At 47.5% G+C, this 20,096-nt stretch overlaps 1 protein-coding gene across 1 annotated transcript; it reads right to left on the reverse strand.

The window, feature by feature from the left end:
- Positions 1-467: 467 nt before the first annotated feature.
- On the reverse strand, positions 468-17,216 carry kirrel1a (kirre like nephrin family adhesion molecule 1a). Its single transcript, XM_068588342.1, has 15 exons — positions 17,123-17,216; positions 16,367-16,516; positions 11,713-11,862; positions 11,440-11,597; positions 11,186-11,336; positions 10,781-10,886; positions 10,544-10,692; positions 10,221-10,348; positions 9,014-9,140; positions 8,695-8,795; positions 6,739-6,955; positions 6,372-6,479; positions 5,985-6,112; positions 5,578-5,691; positions 468-3,173 (listed from the first exon to the last, which is right to left on the reverse strand). The coding sequence occupies exons 1-15, from the start codon at positions 17,214-17,216 to the stop codon at positions 2,379-2,381; spliced, it is 2,676 nt and encodes an 891-aa protein (XP_068444443.1). The 3' UTR covers positions 468-2,378.
- Between the last annotated feature and the right edge of the window lie 2,880 nt (positions 17,217-20,096).

Below are 20,096 nucleotides of genomic sequence, written 5' to 3' on the forward strand. Positions count from 1 at the left end.
TGTGAGGTAGCAAAAGTAAGAGATAGATCATACGTTATTGTTTTGTTAACAATTTTGAATGATTTCGATGCTTGCTCTCGGTTTATCTCACACTATCTTTAGGGTTGGTACTTGGTATGTTCCGGTTAGGTGAGGCTGAGGAGGTCCCATGCACAACACACACATATTATGATTATTGTGTACATTTTTTTATTATTATTAGTATTAAAGTATCAACACACTTGTACCCGTCGACAGATTGGATTTAGATTGCTTACTATTCGGAGCCCATGCTGTGAATTTGTCATAAAGACAAACATATGTAATCGGAACATAACATAATTAATAAACCCAATACTGCGTCAGAGTATAACAATATATTTTGTGTTGGCAACGCCTGTTGGCCTTGGAGCCCAATATCAGCGGAAATGAACACTACATTTTAAAGGGAACTTTCCCACCTTCCAAAAGACGACAAACTCTTCTTTTTTATATAAAAAACAGTGCTTTTATTTATGTAATACTGTGGAAAAATAATTACATACCATTTTTAAAAAATATTGAAGATAATGAACTTAAAAAATGAGAGTTTGATAACGTTCGTTGTACATCTTTTGAACAGTTGTCTCTGCTACGAAGAACAGTACAATAAGATAAACATTGGATTTTTCTAAATTCAAAGACACAATAATACAGGATACAGTCCTACCAGAGGTATAAAAGTACTGTAACAGGATTGTGAGAGAAAATGATATGGACATATACTGAAACACACACCCGCACACTTAAGACACGGACATGCACACACATACTGTATACACACGGGCATGCATACAATAGCCGCGCGCACACTCGAGTGGGGCGCTGCGTGTTTACAGTATGCTTCCCATTCACACATCTACACAAACACACTGTACAAATCGATGTGCGTGCCAATGCCTGCACACTCCTTCTTGATCTCTCTCTCTCTCTCTCTCTCTCTCTCTCTCTCTCTCTCTCTCTCTCTCTCTCTCTCTCGCACACCCACACACTCGCAGTCATACATTACTACATGTCAATATTGTGGACAAGCCTTCATTGAACCTCTCCATACACATTCTCCTCCGGCCTTTTTTTTTTTTTTTTTTTTTCCGTTTTTGGCAGACAGACGATGAGGAATGATTCAAAATGGAAATGTACGACATGTTCCCCTATAAGGCCACTCAAGTTCTAAAACCAACATCTGTGTTTTTCTCTCTTGTCTCGGCACCACGCTTTGCAGCGAGGAGCTCGGAGAGAAAAAAAAAAAGGCTCCAGCCCACGGAAATGTCTGGGAATGACTCAAGGCCCCAAAAGCCTGCTTCGTAAAGCAACAGTCACCGAATAGAAGGAGCGTCTACTGCATATACATGGTCTAAGGTGAAGAACAACATGAACACTTGGCACTAGGTTTCTTTTATGCACTGATATACCCTTCCTGAAGTCGGGCCCTGCTGTTGACACGACTTGTCGCTCCGTCTCGGGCGCCCAAGTCAAGCCGGGCTCACGTTCAAACGTTTGGTCCATACATACACATTACATGTTTTACATTGACAAAAATAATTCTGTAATGTTAAAAAATAGAATACAAAGCTCTAGTCTGGTGTGCAAATGAAAAGAAGACATTACACAGATATAGATAAGGGACGTCTAAGCATGGATACTGTAGATGCAGTGCAAAAATGAAGACAACCCTCCCGAACACACGCTCCCACTCGCCGCCGAACATGTGGGATGGCATGTACCGCTGTACAGAAGGGCATTCTGGGATACTATATATATATGTGCTCTATGATGATTGAATAGGACAACCAGCGAAAAAAAAAAAAAAAGAAGAAAAAAAAAAGATGGTCGGCCAGAAATGACTTCCACTGGTTCAGCGTTTACCGTATTTCAGTCACTTTTGCCTTCAGACGTTCTCGCATCATCATTTTACAAAGTCAGTTCATAGCAAAAGATCTGTGTACCCTCGTCCTCGCTCTGGTTCTTGCTCACTGTCCCAGTCTTGATTGTGACTTTCGCCGTCGGCTCTTTCAGAGCTCAGATATACAAACACATCGGGAGTGAGGGAATTTCAAAATTGTGTGGAATTTCCCTTCCCTGTCTCGCTAAAGCTCCTTCATTACCGCTCGTCTCTTTGTTTTTCTTGCGCTCTCTCGCGCGCTCTCTGTCTCACGGGCGCGGCCTTCTGACTCCGTGCACGGTGTGTGTGTGTGTGTGTGTGTGTGTCTGTGTGCGGTGTGTTTGTCTGTATGCGTCTCTGTTAGTGTGTGAACGTGTGTGTGCGTGTCTCTATGTGTGTTTTTGGATGTGGCGCTATTCATAAGATGCTTCCTCCTGCTCTGCTGAGCCCGTGAGGTGGTCCCACGTCCCCTCCCCTCTCACACATGAGTCTGCATCCTCTGTGTGTGCCGGCTGTGGGAGTAGTCAGAGTGTTGCGAGGTGTAGGAGAAGCGAGTGGAGCTGCCGTACTTCCCTAGTCCAGTCTCTGATCCTGAGGGGGCGGGACCCCCGGGACCCACGCCGACCCCAGGGCCCCCCAACCCGGGTCCCACACCAGGGCCCCCCAGCCCAGGGCCCCCTAGCCCGGGGCCTCCCATCCCAGGTCCCACCCCAGGGCTCCCCAGCCCGGGTCCCACCCCGGGTCCCACTCCGGGCCCCACCCCGGGTCCCACCCCGGACCCCACCCCGTACATCTCATAGGACGGGCAGGCCTCCAGCGTGGCCAGGCTGGACGGGGCGAAACCCATGCGGTAGGTCTGGTAGTGGGAGGGGTATCCGTAGTTGTCGTAGGCCAGCTGGGAAGTGGAGTCCAGGAGGCCGCAGTCTCCCGGGAAGTCGCCGGCGACGGGGGCGGGGTTAGGCGGCGGCTGCTGGCTCTGGCCCGCGCGGGTGAAGGTGTTGAACTGGGCGTAGCTGATGTGGGACAGTCTGGAGGGGGGCCGGGGGTCATAGCAGGCCTGGGGGCGGCCCGGGGAGGTGAGGGGGCCGGGGGGGCACGGGGCTCCCCCGCTGGCCGTGGCCCCCGAGCCTCCGGCACTGCTGCTGATGGACGCAGCTCCACCCGGCGTTCCCGCAGGGGAGCGGTAGTCAGAGTAGTGCAAGGTGGAGCGGGAGGCGGGGCGGCCTTCATCGTGGGTGGAGGCGCGCACGTTGTAGTAGCCATTGGTGGGGTCCTGGAGACAAAAGCAGAGCGGGCTTTAAGAAAAGACATGAGGGGAATACATTTCATATATGCCGATGTTTAATAGATTGATAGAATCCAAAATGTTTTTTTTTAACCAGATCAACAAAATCCTGAAATGATCTTTTCTGTCCAAAGCTTTCGTACCGCTTGTTCCTCATGTATGAACCCCAAATAAGTTCTAATACTTGTGTTATTTCATATAATTTTTTAAAATTTTTTGAGCAAGATTTGCCAAAAATCCATCCTTGAGTGATCCCTGAGTTTTTCCAACTCTACGATTCAGGGCCTTAACAACATCCCACATACTAATAACACAAAAAAACACTGCAAAACAAAGCTTTAACATATTGGGAAGGTGTTTTAGTAAAAAAAAAAAAAGTGTTCACAGAGTTACGTAAGTATTTTAATTTAACAGTTATTTTAATTTTTTTAACATATGTATATTCTCACAAGGGTTACAGTATTGTAGCACTTTAAATGAAGTAAACAAATGTTGTGGTTACGGAAATGATTAGGTTCATGTTTAAAAAAAAAGACTTTTTTCCAAAATCGGGTGAGAAAAAGTGGAGCCTCCTTGTTTCCTCCAGCAGGGTGGATCCCTGCCAGCTCCCCCTGCTCGCTCCACCCACATCTTATTGCTCTGCGATTATTCCTGACATGATTCTGCCACCTCGTTGTCTCTCATGCGTCCGACTTTCACCCCCACCCAACTCCGTCTCACTGCTGACGGTGCTTCAGGCGGCGGGGGTGAGAAAAAGAAGAAGAAGAAAAGAGAAGAAGAAGAAGAAGAAGAAGAAAGTCTGGCGGAGGCTGTTGTCGGAGGGTGATCCAACCATCACCTGGGGTGGATTCATGTCTGTGTTTCTTCAAAGTGATCCAAGGCAGCGCTCCAGCTACAGGGCTGGTGTTTGCCCTCACAAAATATTCATGTGGGGGGGTTTCAACAGAACATTTTGGCAGCTTTACGCGTGAAAATACATTCATCACCTCAGCCCGGCCCCACAGCGTCAGAACGTATAAATGATTCATGCCAGCTGAATGGGCAGGGTAAGCCGAAACAGCCTTCATCTTCTTCAAATGTGTTCCCAATTGGCGTTTTTTTTTGTTGTTGTTGTATTTAAAAACATCATCAAATGAGCGGGACAACCCTTTCAAGCAGCGGCCTCACAGCCCTGGGACGAGGGGCCGAGAAGACCGGGAGCTGCAGCAATAAAAGAAAAGCCAAATGTTTGTCTAAAATATCCTCTTCTAATATTCTCACAGATATTGAGTTCAGCACCAACACGAAGGTTAAAGGTCACCAGTTTAGAGGACATGAGATCTAAATACTCTTGAGGCTTGAGACGGCTGAGGGGAGTTGGAGTTGTTTTAACTGGACTGAAGTCATAAGTAATAAGTCATATTTCCTGGCCAACAGCAGTGAGATACACAGCAGACCCTTCGGTTCTGCTCTTGTTCCCTGTGTTGAAGATCACAGTTAAAGGGCCAACAAATCATTTCATACAAACGACTGTGGATGTTTCACGTGTTTGTTTGGGTGCAACACATTTAATACCTTTAATATTTCAGTGTAGCTAATATTTACACGTGTGCTTCTAAGCAGCAGTTTGGTATGCAGTTTAGATGAACTGAGATTTAGTTGCTAATCTGATTCGGCCTTTTCCTAATAAACCTGCATTGAATTCTGACAAAACCCAGACTGGAGCCGTCTGCTCTTTGTCTTCTCCCGTCATGCTGCAGATGCACAAGAGCGCCCTCTAGAGGGCCAACCGGGACATTTATAAAATATGTATATGTGTTTTGTTTTGTATGACATCAAAGTCAATATTTTGCAGGAGTCGTGAAGTTGCGATGAACTGTTAATTACACATATTTGTTAAATAAAAGAATCAATACTTGTCAATGCAAGAAAGAGTTTATCATTTTCAATAGTCAAGATATGATATATATATACATATATCTATATATATATATCTATATATATAGATATATAAATATATATCTATATATATACATACATTCATAGTATTAAAATCTTTAAAATACCATTATGTTCATGTGATTAGCATCTCACAAAACTAATGCTGATCCTCATTGGATGAAAGTCATCACTCAGTCATTAACAGGTATATTTGCAGCCCTTTGAGGTATAAATAGAATGACACCTTGCACCAAAATGACCTCCACAAGACCTCACTTTGACACTGGCATCATTTTAGGACACACATTTTGTTGATTTTAACTTTTTAATTGTCTCTTATGTTCCATTTCTGCACCTGTTACGATACCACCTCACAGAATTTAGTCATTTCTGTGTCTTTTAGTACAAAAAGTGTCAGTTTGTCGACAATCTGCATCCGGATTGGAAGCAAACGAGAGTTTGACGAGCTCACCTTGAGGTCATACTCCTGGCGGGTGTCCAGGGTGTCGCTGCGGAGGTCAGACTTGAGCTCTATGTCATCTTTAAAGGGCTGATTGGAAGGAGAGAAGGACACAGAGGGGAGAAACTAAACCGTCAAACAACAAAACAAAAAAACAAAAAGGAGGAGAGAAGGTGCCATAACAAAACGGAAGAGGGAAGGAGGCAACAGAGTATGACAGGAAAAGAGAAAATGGAATTCAAAGAGTTAAAAAGGAGCGATTACAGGGGAAAACACAGTTGTTACTTTTAGTCAAAAGGTGCAGTGTGGCGTATAGGGAGAGGTTACTGAGTTGCTGTGAGGGTTTTTCTTTGTCTACGACTACAGGCTGTGTCAACAGTGTCCGGCCCGAGCGCACGAACCCCGCCGCCGCCGCTCACCGAGTACATGGCCTTGACCATGCGCGACGCCGTGGACACGCTGCCGGAGTCCTCCTCCAAGCTGTGGGTCTCCTTGTTGATGGTCTCCACCTTGATGTCGGGCTTCCCCAGCGTGACCCCGCGCCGACCTGGAAGCAGAAACACGGCGAGGTTGAACACAGCTGGACACGCGCACACGAGCGCCGCGGCGTTTTTACACGAGTTCATATGGTGGACAGGAAGCTGTCCGGGTTTGATTTTCATAACTGCAGGTTGTTTGGTCCGGTGGTGACGAGCATTGAAACTACAATGAACACGTACTGTACATTGAGATCTGGGTTTGAACTGTGTGTGTGTGTGTGTGTGTGTGTGTGTGTGTGTGTGAGGCACATGGAGAGTATGACTCACTGCCTTTGCGCTGCCGGTAGAAAATCAAAACGAGGATCAGCAGGAAGATGAACAGGAGGATGGTAGAGCCCACCGTCCCACCGGCTATTATCCCCACCGGGACGTCCTCTGAAATGAGGGGGTGAGAAAGAAAAAGGGACGGAGAGAGAGAGAAAGATGGATGGATGGAGTCAAGATGCAAATATCTGTCTGTCAATAGCTGCACAAGCCAGAGCATAATGCAAAAAATACCTCAATTAAGTGAAATCATTTGCATTTAGCAGATATTTTGGGATAAATCCTTTTCATTTTTTGGAGTTTTAACTAATGTAATGGTGCAACAACTCGTTTTAAGCGATGCATGTCTTAATAAAATCCTAAAACACACCGGTCTCCTCCAGCGTGATGATCATGGTGCCCGGGCCGAACGCGTTCCAGGCCGTGCAGTTGTAGGTGGACAGGAAGTCCGACTCCATCACGTTGTTGATGGTGAGCGTGGAGAGGACGCCGCCGCCCTCGGCCGTCGGCTTGCTCTGCTCCACCGTGTACCTCTCCAGCAGCGTCCCCTTCTCCTTCTCCCACACGTTCTCCTTCCACGCCCACACCTGCAACACACACACACACACACACACACACACACACACACAGGAGGCCATCACAATGAGTTAAGTGCTATTCGGGAGGGTTAACTGAGTTACATTCCCTTCATCTGAATAGATATTTGTCATTGCTACACCAAGCTATCTACATTAAAGCCAACGGCCTTCATACTGCGCCATAATAACAACTGCTGCTGCACAATTACACAGTAAATGTCACATGCATGCAGCGATGCGCTGATGCGTACACACAGATGAACGCGTTAGTCGCCGCAATAAATGTGTCGACATACAGTTATGCTTGTCAGGGTGTAAAAGCACCAAAGCATCAACACATAATGGAGAAATAATTCAAATTTTACAGCTAAATAGTGTTTGACTTGGACAGATATATATATATATATATATATATATATATATATATATATATATATATATATATATATATATATATATATATATATAAATTAACAAATGTCACGTGTTTCTTTGTCTTTGTCTAAATATTATATATATATATATATATATATATATATATATATATATATATATATATATATATATATATATATATACATGTATATAAATATATGAAGTAAAAACTAGTGTACTGCAAGCTTTTATATATATATTTGTATATATATATATATATATATATATATATATATATGGATAATATACACATATTTATGATAATAAAGACTCTGCCCTACATATCAACCGTCATCACTGTGATGAAATACATGAAACCTGGAAATCAAATTGTCTTTTGTTCTTTTTGTTGACCTTTTGTTTGAAAATGTTCTTGAAAAAGACGACCTCATTTACATAAACGCACATGAAGACAATTTCCACGATATTTCAGAATCATAATGACAGCAGAAAAACACAAATAATGGATCAATTCACGAATAGGGAGGACGGGAATGCCAGAAATGAGACCACAAGCGCTCCCATGTGACCCCCCGCTGGGCGTGACCCGCTCAGCCGGCTGCACGCCTCCTCACCCTGAGGTGGAGGCGGGCGGGGTTGACGTGAGCTGGTGCGAGTCTTGAACAGCCTCCAACTTTGAAGCCACTAAAAGCAGCTGTATTATTCAGCATTGAAGCACTGTACTAAGGCGAAGTTAATTATGCATAAACCCACATGTTCCCATAATCTGCCCACTTATTCCAGAGGAGGATAATCTCCCGGCTGCGGCGTTTACTGGGACAACTGTTCCTCTCCACTCCTTTATATTTCATAAATCTTTTTCTGTCCCGACCCCTCCGCCTCGCCTGCATTAGGAAGCGCGCCCCGCGAGTCAGGATGGATCAGTCACAGAGGAAGTCCTCCGACTGTGTCTCGGCGACGCGGCCGAGTGGAGGAAAAAAGCATCTGGGCTGATGTTCTGACGCAGGAGCTAAAAGCGGACCGGCTTAGTGTTAGTGTTGGTTTGTTTACGTGACGGGGATGGAGGGGAATTCTGTGAGTTTAAGGGTGAGTCACCACTGCAAAAGGAAAAGGGGACAGTGTCTAAAAGCATGCAGCGTGCAGGAGTAGAGCGCTTCAGGAGGCGGCGGTACAGTAACACTGACTAAAAGGTGCAGCCCGGTGCGCCATCTGATCGAGGCTTTTCCTCGTTTGTCCGTTTCCTTTGTCTGAATAATTCATTCTGGGCGGAAATGTGGGCATTTTTTTTTTTCCTTTGGCGAGCTCGGTGCCAGACATGTCTTCCCTCCACACGTTCTTATGTTTTCACTTACGATCTTATCCGGAGGAGGCGTGCTGGCGATGTAGCACCTCACCTCCCCTCTCTCCCCTTTCGCTGCATACTGGGCCGGGTTACTGGAGATGATGGGAGGACCTGCGAGAGAGGACGACAAGGTAAACCACGAGAAACACGCGAGCGTCACGTTCAAATCCGTTGGTTCCCTCGTCCCTCTCGTTTTAAAGACATTGAACTTCCCCTTAAAAAAAAGCCTGTTCAAGTTGAATTGTGTGACTTCAATTGCTGACAAGCTGCCATTTTACAGAGTGCAGGAGGCGGTGGAGCGTGGACGAGGCGTGTGGATGTTCTCTGACCGTTGACGGTGAGCGTGACCTCCGTCTCTCCGACGCCGATCCGCGGGACGATGGCCTTACACACATACTGGCCGGCGTCCGCTTGGCTCACCGACTTCAGATGCAGCTGGTTGCTGTTACTCAGAACCTGTGGGGGGGGGGGGGGGGGGGACACAAATGTAAACAAGACAACAGTGCTAAACACGGGGATAAACAACATAAAAAGGCCAGAAGGTAGAAGAATGTATTGGAACAGTGTGTGTGTGTGTGTTTGCACGTCTGGCCTCATTCGAGTGCGTTTTCTTTCTACGACTCTGACCCGAACTGGTTAACAATACAAACTATGCACGTCGGCTTTTAACCCACCACAAAAGGTTTCTGCAGTTGCCTAGCAACCACATCTATTGGAAAATTAGCTGTGGGGGGGAAAATGACGGCTAAATGTGAAAAACCACCCAGAGAGGAAGAGAGGTTCCTGAACAAGTCTGATGAGACGGACGGAGGAGAACGTCGAGCTGCGAGCGTCTTGAGTTGTGACCTCCAGTCCGAAACCCTCTGAATTGTCCTCTAATAAACGTGATCAAAGCAACTATGTGTAATGTTAGCATACACCTATTAGCCTTTAGCTTCTGCACACAGTGGATGTTATCTATACATATATATATTTTAAGTCCCAGCATGCCCCATTCAGACAATCTTTTGGCATAAAATATGTAATCTTTTTCCATTTTTGAACCGAACAACACAGTTTCTTGACTGAAACTCCTTCCTAACAGACCAAGACTTTGTTTTATTGTGGTTTTAGTTGCAGGTTCTGATTCTTTAGGTCCTAATATTTCCAAAAAAGTGTGTTATTGACGCTTCAGGAGGCATTTTTGGGGAATCTGGCTAATATCATGCTGGATGTTCATAGTTACTATAAAAATATCTTTTAAAAGTGTTATTTTTGCAGATATATATTCCTTGCTGAACAAATACATCCAATAAACACAAGTATTGTAATTAATTTGAGGTTCTTACGACGCCTGAAAGAGGGAAAAAGAGGTTGAATGTAATCTGACCTTAAATTGAAAAGTAAAATAATTCAAAAGAGGCCGTGAGACAGACAGACAGACGTCGCCACCTTTCTTCTCTTCTGCGTTTGTAAACGAGGGAGACGAAGGAGTGAAGTGTAATAAATAGTGCGGGTGCAAGAACAGAGGAGCAGCGTGGGCTCTCGGCCTCTCACCATGTTCGAGCCCTTTTTGAACCAGGTGAGCGTGAGCGGAGGGTTTCCGGCCCATTTGCAGTTGAGGGTGACGTCAGAGTCGACGTCCACTGTTTTCGGCAGCGGCTCCACCAAAAGAATTGGACCGACTGGAGAGAGAGAAACGGAGAAAGAGAAAGAGAGAGAGAGAGAGAGAGATGGGTAACAATGCAGTGGGACTAAAAGGGGAGAAGCCGCTCAGAGGACGGTGTGTTTCATCCCTCCGACTCCAGACTGGGGCGAGTGAAGTGGGCCATGGCGAGAGAACAAAGGAGAGAGAGAGAGACGAGTGTCGCGTGACTCACAGTGAACGTCCACCAGGATGCTGACGTTGGTCTTTCCCACCGCGTTGAAGACCAGACAGGAGACGGGCTCGGTGAAGAAGGAGTGGTCGGCCTTGGTGGTGAGCACGCTCTCCCTGGCGCCCTGCAGCACCACGCCGCCTTTAGCCCAGCTGGGGAGCAAAGACGTCACGCACAATGAAAACCCACGCACTCGCCTCGGGAACAACATGCGGGGACCACAAATGTGCGGATGCAGACCTGAAGCCCATGATGGGAGGGTTGGCGTGCGCCTGGCAGGTGAAGGTGACTCTGTCCCCCTCCAGGACAGAGCGAGGCTCGATGGACAAGGTCACTGCCGGTGGATCTGCAAGGGAAGGAGAAAGAGAGACTCACACAACAGCAGCCTTAGTGCATGTAATATATGCTGCAATCTGGAGACAGTTTGATGCAAAATGGCCGCCGTGCATGACTTAGTAATAGCTCTGAAACATTCAGCGGCTGGCAGATGTTTTACGTGTCAAAATATGACGCCGTGGTGCTTTTGATTAGTCTGAAATGTACATGTGACATGTACGTGGTCATTATCAGAGTAGTGTCGTCATATATCGTGAAAGTAAACATTTCCTCGTGTTTTTTTTTGGCAGAATCAGCGGCGTTGCTTACGGTGAACGTTGAGGGTGACGGTCGCGCTCTTGCCGGTGGGCACCGCCAGGTTGGTGGCCACGCAGCTGTAGTTCCTCCCGGTGTCGGAGTCGACGGGGTGGATGGGCAGGTAGCTGCGCGTGGTCACCCGCTTCCTGTCTGGGAGCACCTCCTGGTGACGGCAGAGAGGACGTTGATCAGACTTCTGTTTTTTTACCAAACACTATGAATGTGCGGTTTGAACGTTGGTCTCTCTCTCTCCATCTCGGACTCACGGTGGTGCTGGCGGCGCCGTCCACGGGCAGGCCGTCCTTCAGCCACTCGACCGTAGACGGCGGTTTGGCGCCTCGGGACACGCAGCTCAGGTTGTAGGACTCGCCCGCGTTCAGCAACACCTCCGGACCGCCGTCGATTACGGGGTTGTCTGGCGGGACTGGAAGCAAGAAGAAGAAGAAGAAGAAGAAGAGAGCGTTAGAAAAACACAAACGCAGCGTCTGGCATACTTTCAACGGCGTCCGTTTGCGCGTCACGCGTGTGCTCGAACGTACTGAGGACGGTGAGTTTGGCCCTGCGGGACCTCAGGGCGGCGTCGGGGGCCTGGCACTCGTACAGCGAGTCGTCGGACAGGTCGGCTGACAGGATCTCCAGGTTGTACTGACCCAACTCCTGCACGCGCAGCACGCGGTACCTGGGCCAGGCTGGGACACGGAGACAGAATGAGTAACACAACTTTTACAGGCCACACACACACACACTAGATCCACTTTGAGCCGATGACTTTTATGGCTTTCTAAGTCTGTTTAAAGTTATTTTATTAACACGTTGAAAACTGTGGAACCAATTTTGTGTCCAGACCTCCTTTCCCATGTGTTTGAGGCGTCAATAATGCCAACACTTGTGTTTATTTTATGTATTTGTTCAGCAAAGTCTTGGGAAAAAAAATGTATAGCTGCAAAAAAATCCCTTTTAAAAGATATTTTGATCGTAACATCCAGCATAATATGAGCCAGATTCCCCAAAAAAAGCCTCCTGGAGCGTCAATAAGACACCTTTTTGGAAAGATTAGGACCTAAAGAATCAGAATCTGCAACAACAATCACAATAAAACAAAGTCTTGGTCTGTTAGGAAGGAGCTTCAGTCAAAAAACTGTGTGGTCCGGTTAAAAAATGGAAAAATATTACATATTTTACGCCAAAAGATTGTCTGGATGGGGCATGCTGGGACTTAAAATTGGCGCGGGAGAATTTCGCACATGGTTTCCAAAAGGTTAAAACTAAAAAAAGAAGAAGACACATACATATTTTTGTTGTGGTCTACATCAGAAGTTAAAAAGTAAAACGGTTTCTGCTGACAGGATGACATCAGGTCCGTGTCATGAATGGAGCAAAAACGACACTGGAGAGATGCATGGACACGTGATGTGATACACAATCACACACACACACACACACACACACACACACACACACACACACCTCCTCCCCGGTCCTTCCTCTCCCTTCCCCCATCCTCCACACAGCCCAGCTGTGTCACTGCTGTACATTCTCCCCGTTAGGTGGCGTCCATGCTCTCTCTCAGCAGCGGGAGGCGGGGGAGGAGGGGTGAGGTGGGGGAGAGAAGACGAACGCTTCATGACAGCAACGTTTTGGACGACTCAAACCGACTCCGGGCCGCCGTGCAGGATTCATGCTCGCTGCCCAGACGCAGATCGCATGTGAAATCCACGACGTCGTCTCCATGTGCAGCGCCGGACGGAGCTGGCTGCTCGCCTAACCTTGTGCGTCCTTGTTTCTGCATGCATGCGGGTGTGTGGCGCCAGCTCGTGTGTGTGTGCGCGCGTGTGTGTGTGTGTGCTTTGTATATACGTCCATTTGCATGTGAAATGTAGAGAGCGAGAAAGCACATGAAAAGCCCAGAGAACGAGGGGGGGAGAGGGACAGAGCCTCATACTCAAACACACACGGGCGTGTGTGTGTATGTGTGTGTGTATATGTGTGTGTGTGTGTGTGTGTGTGTACGTGTGCACGAAGTGGCCAGTGTTCATTCACGTTTTTATTTAAAAGCTTTGGCTTGAAGCACTGGACCATTATAGTAACAATATGATTCAAAGAAAGGGATGGAGGGAGGGAGGGAGGGAGAGGAAGAATGGAGAGAGGACAGAGAGGACGGGCAGGAGGAGAGAAGGAAAGGACATAAGGGTTGACGGAAAGAAAAGCGGAGAGCATGAACTGAGAGTGTGTCAAGCAAGATGAGGCTGAGGAGAGAGAGACATGGCAGAGAAGTTAAATGGAGGACGAGAGAGAGAGTGGATGCTGAAAGAAGGAGAACAAGAGGGAGAGAAAGGAACAAGGGAGCTTGGAAGAGGAGGTCACAGAGGAATAGCATGACAGAGAGAAGGAGAGGAGGGGAGAGATAAACGAAGAGGAGAGGAGAGGAGAAAGAAGAGAGGAGTTAAGAGGAGAGGAGAGAGGAGGGGAGAGAGGATGCTGAAAGAAGGAGAACAAGAGGGAGAGAAAGGAACAAGGGAGATTGGAAGAGGAGGTCACAGAGGAATAGCATGACAGAGAGGAGGAGAGGAGGGGAGGGGAGAGGAGAGACAAAAGAAGAGGAGAGAAGAAGAGAGGACAGAGAAGAGGAGAGGAAAGAGGAGGAGAGAGAGGGCAGGAGAGGAGAGGAGAGGAGAGGAAAGAGGAGAGGAGAGAGAAGTGGAGAGGAGGGGAGAGGAGAGGTGAGAGATGAAGAGAGGACAGAGAAGAGGAGAGAGAGGGGAGGAGAGGAGAGAAGAGGAGAAGAGAGAGGAGAGAAGAGATGAGAGAAGAAGAGAGGACAGAGAAGAGGAGAGGAGAGAAGAGGAGAGAGGGAAGGAGAGGAGAGAAGAGGAGAGATGAAAATCATAACGTAGATGAGAAGGATAACAGAAGAAGCAAAAGAAAGGAAAGGAAGGTAAAGGAAGGTAAACGGTGTTTATCAAAGCAAAGGGGAGGAAAATATCTACAAGCCAACAAAACAAACCAGAATATGAACGCAGAGAGTCCGAGGAAAACAACAGCAACATCAACCAAACACGAGGCAACAGCATGTCATGAATGATGCAGTCTCCCTCTGGACCAATCAGTGGACGACGTGCCCACTTGCTCTGACCAGTAATTGCTCGACTCCCCCTTCGGGCTAATCAGTGCGATTCAGAAATCGCTGCAACGCGGCGACGAGACGCATCATTCCCCCAAGTTTTGTCAAAGTCAGACAAGCCGTGTCTTAAATTGTTGTTGACACTCCGACAAGCGGGAGACTTAATAAATCAAACTGGAAATTTCCCTTCCCGCGGGACAGAAACGCAAAGACAAACTGGAGTGAACAGGAAGGGCGTGATGGAATCAGGGCTCCGCACATATCAGCTGACGCGTCGGCCTCTCAATAAAAACAGGCGCGCTTTTACATAAGGGTTATTAGCTAGTGGACGGCGCCCACTGCTGAGATGACAGAGGTGATGATGTGATGCTCCTCCACCGAGTTGATGGGTGTCAATCTGCATAAAAAAGGGGCCCGGGGCAAGATAAGTGCAGAGGGAGGTGGCCCGAGTTAGCGTCGGCCTGAAAGAGTGCGCAAGAGTTTGTCCCCCACGCCGCCTCCAACTCCAGCGATGTGTCGCGAGCGTGCAGTTCCCGTCGCGGTGGCACGACGGCGTGGGCCGGCGTGAGCCGCTCTGAAGCCAAATTACACATCTGCAAGACATATGTGGTACATATGAGGTATGGAGTGGTTTCGGGCTGTGACAGAAACTCCAGCGACACTTTTTAAGGCGCCCGTGGCGCCGGGGTGGGCAGGGGGTCGCGCTTCAGTCAGAGGATCGGCGGTTTGCTACCCGGCCTCGCTGGCTGTGTGTCCTTGAGCAAGACACTTCACCATAAAATTTGCTTCTGTAGCTGCGACTAGTGTGTATGAAAGTTAGACAGTCCTGATGTGGCTGAATGATTCCCATGTAAGGAGTCTTTGAGTATTCAGAAAAGAGCTATATAAATATAAATTATTATTATTTTCCCCCCAGTGCACGCGTAATGTGGACTATACGGCCCTCAATGAAGGCCTGGGTCTCAAACCACGGCCCGCCGCTGGTATATATATATATATTATTATTATTTTTATTAGGTAAGGGCTTGTAAATGGAAGCGTGCCTGTGCAGACTATCCTAGCTGGTACTTTAGTGGTTATCGTGATACTATACATACAGCTGAAGAGCCCTAAGCGCTACAGAGCTGCTAGCGCTAGCTGCTAGCTGCTGGCTGCTGCAGGGGGGCGCCTTGGGATACAAGCGCCCCTGGTTAGAAATCTCTGCATATCAGCACTTCAGTTGGCCTGCGTGCTGTAACAGCAGCGCTCGTGCATTTTGTAGTTTTTTGTCGGGTCTAAAATTGGGTCTGGTTTTAATGCGAGGTTCACAAATGTTAAGCGTGAGACCTTCGGTGGCCTGAGTTTCAGTTTAAGCACAACTCCAGAGCGCTGCGATGCAAATGTTAAAGGAGCAGATGCCCCCGTAAGCTTTAAACATTAACTTGTTAAAAACTGTGGAACCATTTGTGTGTCTGGACCTCTTTTCCCTGTTTGAGTCGTCGTAGGAACCCCAAATTAATTAATTGTCTTTATTGTATGTATTTGTTCAGCAAAGATTTGGGGAAAAAAATGTATATCTGCAAAAAAATCACTTTTAAGAGATATTTTGATGGTAACTATGAACATCCAGCATGATATGAGCTAGATTCCCCGAAAATGCCTCCTGGAGCGTCAATAAGACACCTTTTTGGAAAGATTAGGACCTAAAGAATCAGAACCTGCAACAAAAATCACAATAAAACAAAGTCTTGTCCTGTTAGGAAGGAGTTTCAGTCAAGAAACTGTGTCTTTCAGATTAAAAATGGAAAAATATTACGTATTTTATGCCAAAAGATTGTCTGAATGGGGCATGCCGGGACTTAAAATTGGCACAGGAGGATTTTCTCGCAAAAAGATTAAACATATGTGTGCCGTCCTTTGCCTTTGAACCCGAGAGAACTCAAGAAAAAGACGTTTTAATAATTCTACAGCTTCAAACAAGGCGTCTCCCCATCAGCAGCGTCCGATCCCAAAGTATCAGCATCAGCTTTGGGGGAAGACAAAAAAAAAAAAGGCATCTTAGTCACATGCCGAGCCCGAGTATGATGCCTCACCCCGCAGGTCCTCTCCGATGCCCAGAGCCAGGCCATCTTTGGTCCACTGAACAATGGCGGAGTAGTTGAAGACGACGCAGGACAGGATCACCCTCTGGCCCCGCACCACCGACTGGTCTGCCGGCTCCTGAGAGAACCTCGCCGTCCACACTGGAGGGGAGAGAGGAAGAGGAGGATGAGGGGATGGGAAAAAAAGGGGGCGGGACAACGTTAAGGGGACTTTCATCCTTCTCTCAACTCCTGTAACAAATCACCGGCGCATTGTTATTGCATCCGCTCCACCGAGGCTTCACACGGCGAATCGATTGAAAAACCGCATCCCCTCCTCCCGCCCGCCATCATCACCACCACCACCACCACCACCCGGGAAAGAAACGGGAACGCCGCCTTTGATCACGCGCTGCTGGCTCGCGGCCAGGAAGAGCGGGCAGACGGGAAAGACGGCGGTGCGTCGGACGAAACGAGAGGAGATGGGAACAGAAGTGAGAGAATAAAGAGGAGGAGAGGAGGCGAGGAGGTGGTGAACGCTGACTCAGGAGAGAAGAGATCAAACGGGGCCTTTCAGCCATCAGGCCTCTCGCGCCCTCTTCCTCTCGCTCCTGACTTTTAGTTCTCCCAAACTCTCTGTCCCTCCCTCCCTCCCCCTGTTTCTCTCTCTCTTTCTCCCCTTTCTTCATTTCATTCCTCTCTATGAGTCATCTCCCAGGCTTCCAGTCCACAACCACAACTACACTGGCCGTCATTGTCTCACTCCACTCTCTCTGGTCTGTCGTCCGCCGCCGCCGCCGCCGCCGCCGCCGACCGGCCCGCCGACCGACAAGTCTGATATGAGGATTGTCAGAATCGCCATTGTTCCTCGCCGCGCGATGACAAGCTGTAATTAGCCGTCGCTTGAAGACATGACACCCGAACAAAAGCAGGGAGGCCGCCGCCGAGGCTTTTCACGTCGCTCCGTCCGCCGGCTTTTCGTTCCTCTCCCCTCTCGCACTTGTTATTTCAAAGCATCCCCGTACAGTAGATCATGAACCCAGTGCTGCATAGCACACACACACACACACACACCTCCTCCTCCTCAGCCATTACCTCTCTCCTTCCTTTCTCTCTCTATAATGTTGTATGTCCTTTACCCAAATTGCTTCGCTTCCCTCTCTGCTGTATGTTTGCACCCCCACTGGCCTCCATAACGCTGTCTATGAATGTCCTTTTGCACTGATTTCTCTCCTCCACCACGGCGTGTACTGTACGCGCCCTCCTCCCCTCCTTCTTTCTATATACATATATAATGCTGTATATGTCCTTTTTACCCATAATGCTTTCTATTTCTGTGTTCCTCCTCCTCCTCGCTGGTTGGAAGGGGGTTAGAGGCGGACTGTCACAACTCATTTATCACATTAAATATCAGCCCTCCAGCACTTTCTCTCTCCCCCTTTCTCCCCCCCCACATCTCCCACCTCGTTCACTCTTCTCTCTCTCTTCTCTCACTTTTTTTTCCTTCACTCCCTTTTCTTCACCTCCTACCATTTACATCTCTCCTTCTCACTCCCCCCATCCCCTCCTTCCCCCGTACACTCCCTCTCTCATTCCCTCACACTTCTCCCTCCGAGCCCTCCGGCGCTTTACTGAAGGTTTCCCATCTCTCTCGCTATTTTTTTTTTTTTTTAACAACTGCCATATGCCTCCTCCGAGCCCCGCCTCTCCATCATGACCCCTCGGTCCCTATCTCTCACGTTCCCCCCCACCCACTCTTCCCCTATCATGTCAGATTTGGTGCGATTTGCAGAGGTACAACATGCCTGATAACACAAAGGAATGCAGTCACGCGAAAAGATTTCCTTAGCAATCATAACAATGGCTTCTGACAGTGCGGCGCATTAATATTCAGAGGATAAAGGAGATGTGCGCGGATACACGGGGAAGAGGGGAATCAGATGCAGATGGAGGTTTGCAGCGCGCATACCTCGAATAATTTAGCGCTGAACCAAAAATCATAATAATAGAGGCCCGTAATTTGCTCCCTGAGGATCACCCAAATGAACTGGATTAATAAGATAAACAAAGCAAACATAACAACAACGCTTGGCTCTGATGAGTTGGGAAAACCAGACTTTAACCGTAAACACTGACAAAGCTCCACAAGAATGCCTGTTTTCCCCGGCCTGCAGTCCGACGGCTTCCTTTCCGAGCTGGAGATCGTGTCGTTGCTCATTTTGAGTCGTGAATACTTGTCGTTATGGAGAAACGCAACGAGTTTTTTAGACGTTATCAACCGCATTTTTCCGTCAGCAGTCGAGTTCTCAGAGCCCACGATGACGTCTCGAAACAGTTTCATGTACAACGGCTCGCTAGAAAAACACTTGGGTTGGGTCATATGACGAATACATTGGCTGAGTGCGTCTCCAGTTGTTTTTTGGGGGGGATTTCTTTTTCTTCTTCTTTAACCCAAAAAGCACAAAGAGGCTTTTCAAAATCTAACGTGATGAACTCAAAGTACATTTCAACCAAACCAGAGCTGGTAGAGAGCAACTGAGAAAGATTTGGTGGGTTTTTATTTAAGGGAATGATGAGTTAACCTGGAAAATAAGCTAAACACCAAAACCTGAACTCAGAAAGTGCACAGTTGTATTTTTCCGTTCATCAAAGTGAATAGCGGCATAAACATTTCCTTTCCTGACATTTTGTGTCTCTTTAGCCGTTAAAGTGCTTCACTGATACGCTCCCACGATAGCTGCTATCTTTATGTTTCCACCATTGGGTGATGGGGAGGAAGTGCACGGTGGGTTTGTCACTGACAACAGCTGCCTTCTGCTGCTGAAGGCTGTAAAAAAAACAACAAAATAATGAGCTGAAGGATGCTAAAACGCTCCATAGATCTGAGAGGGGCCACAGTTTTCTGCGTGTTTGTTATTGTGTGTGACCCCGCTCACATAAAAGTAGCCATGGGGTCCACTGTAAATGCATACAAGAGATTTATTGCATCACTATATCTCCAGGATGTGTGTGAGTCCAACAGGGACGCTGCTCATCTCACGTGCTTATTTTGTCAAGGTTTTCTAAGAAATCTGGCATGTACATGTCAGATATGTCCGGGTTATTGCTTTAATTTCACGTTAATCTAGCAAAACTCATCCGTCGAACACTAATTACTGGAATGCACAGCGAGGATTTACACTCTCAAAAAGCTAGAAGAGCCTTTTCTCATACATACATGGGCGTAAAGAGACTTCAGATGGGTTTAAACCACCACGCAACCTTGACAATAGCCGGCGGGCAAGCAAATCCTCTCCTCCACCACCTCAGACATGCTAGCTGGAGGTATTCCCTCAACCGCCTCGGTAAACCACAAACATAATCCGAACTGAACACTCCTGAGCGGAGGCTACACAATCTGCAGAGAAGAAACACCCATGCAAAGGCTGAGGACTGAAAACACTGACTCATTTCAACATGTGCTCATCGCCTTCTGATTTCCATATTACCCAGTTAACACTTGTCAACATGAGTGTGTGTGTGTGGAAATGTGTGTGTGTTTAAAGAAGGAAATCTCGCGGAGAGCAGTCGGAGCAAAGGCAAGACGAGAGAGAGAGTGTGTGTGTGTGTGTGTGTGTGTGTGTGTGTGTGTGTGTGTGTGTTCTTTCATTATGTGGGTTATGCTGCAGTGACAAATTTAGAGTGTGTCCTGATTTCCTTGAGTCACTGAGCCCCAAGACACCAGCGGGAGCCTCCGAGCGCC

This window comes from Clinocottus analis, unplaced genomic scaffold (genome assembly GCF_023055335.1).
Source record: "Clinocottus analis isolate CAN_PGR_092001 unplaced genomic scaffold, fCliAna1.0.p SCAF_21, whole genome shotgun sequence".
Classification (NCBI taxonomy): Eukaryota; Metazoa; Chordata; class Actinopteri; order Perciformes; family Cottidae; genus Clinocottus; species Clinocottus analis.

Bases quoted from the DNA above. Each gene is read 5' to 3' on its own strand.
- kirrel1a (XM_068588342.1), bottom strand. From the start codon at position 17,216: ATGGCGATTCTGACAATCCTCATATCAGACTTGTCGGTCGGCGGGCCG. The intron at 11,598-11,712 runs GTACGTTCGAGC...TCTTGCTTCCAG, and splicing joins GGCCAAACTCACCGTCCTCA to TCCCGCCAGACAACCCCGTA. The intron at 10,693-10,780 runs GTCTGCATCCGC...TTTGCTCCCCAG, and splicing joins CCTCCCATCATGGGCTTCAG to CTGGGCTAAAGGCGGCGTGG.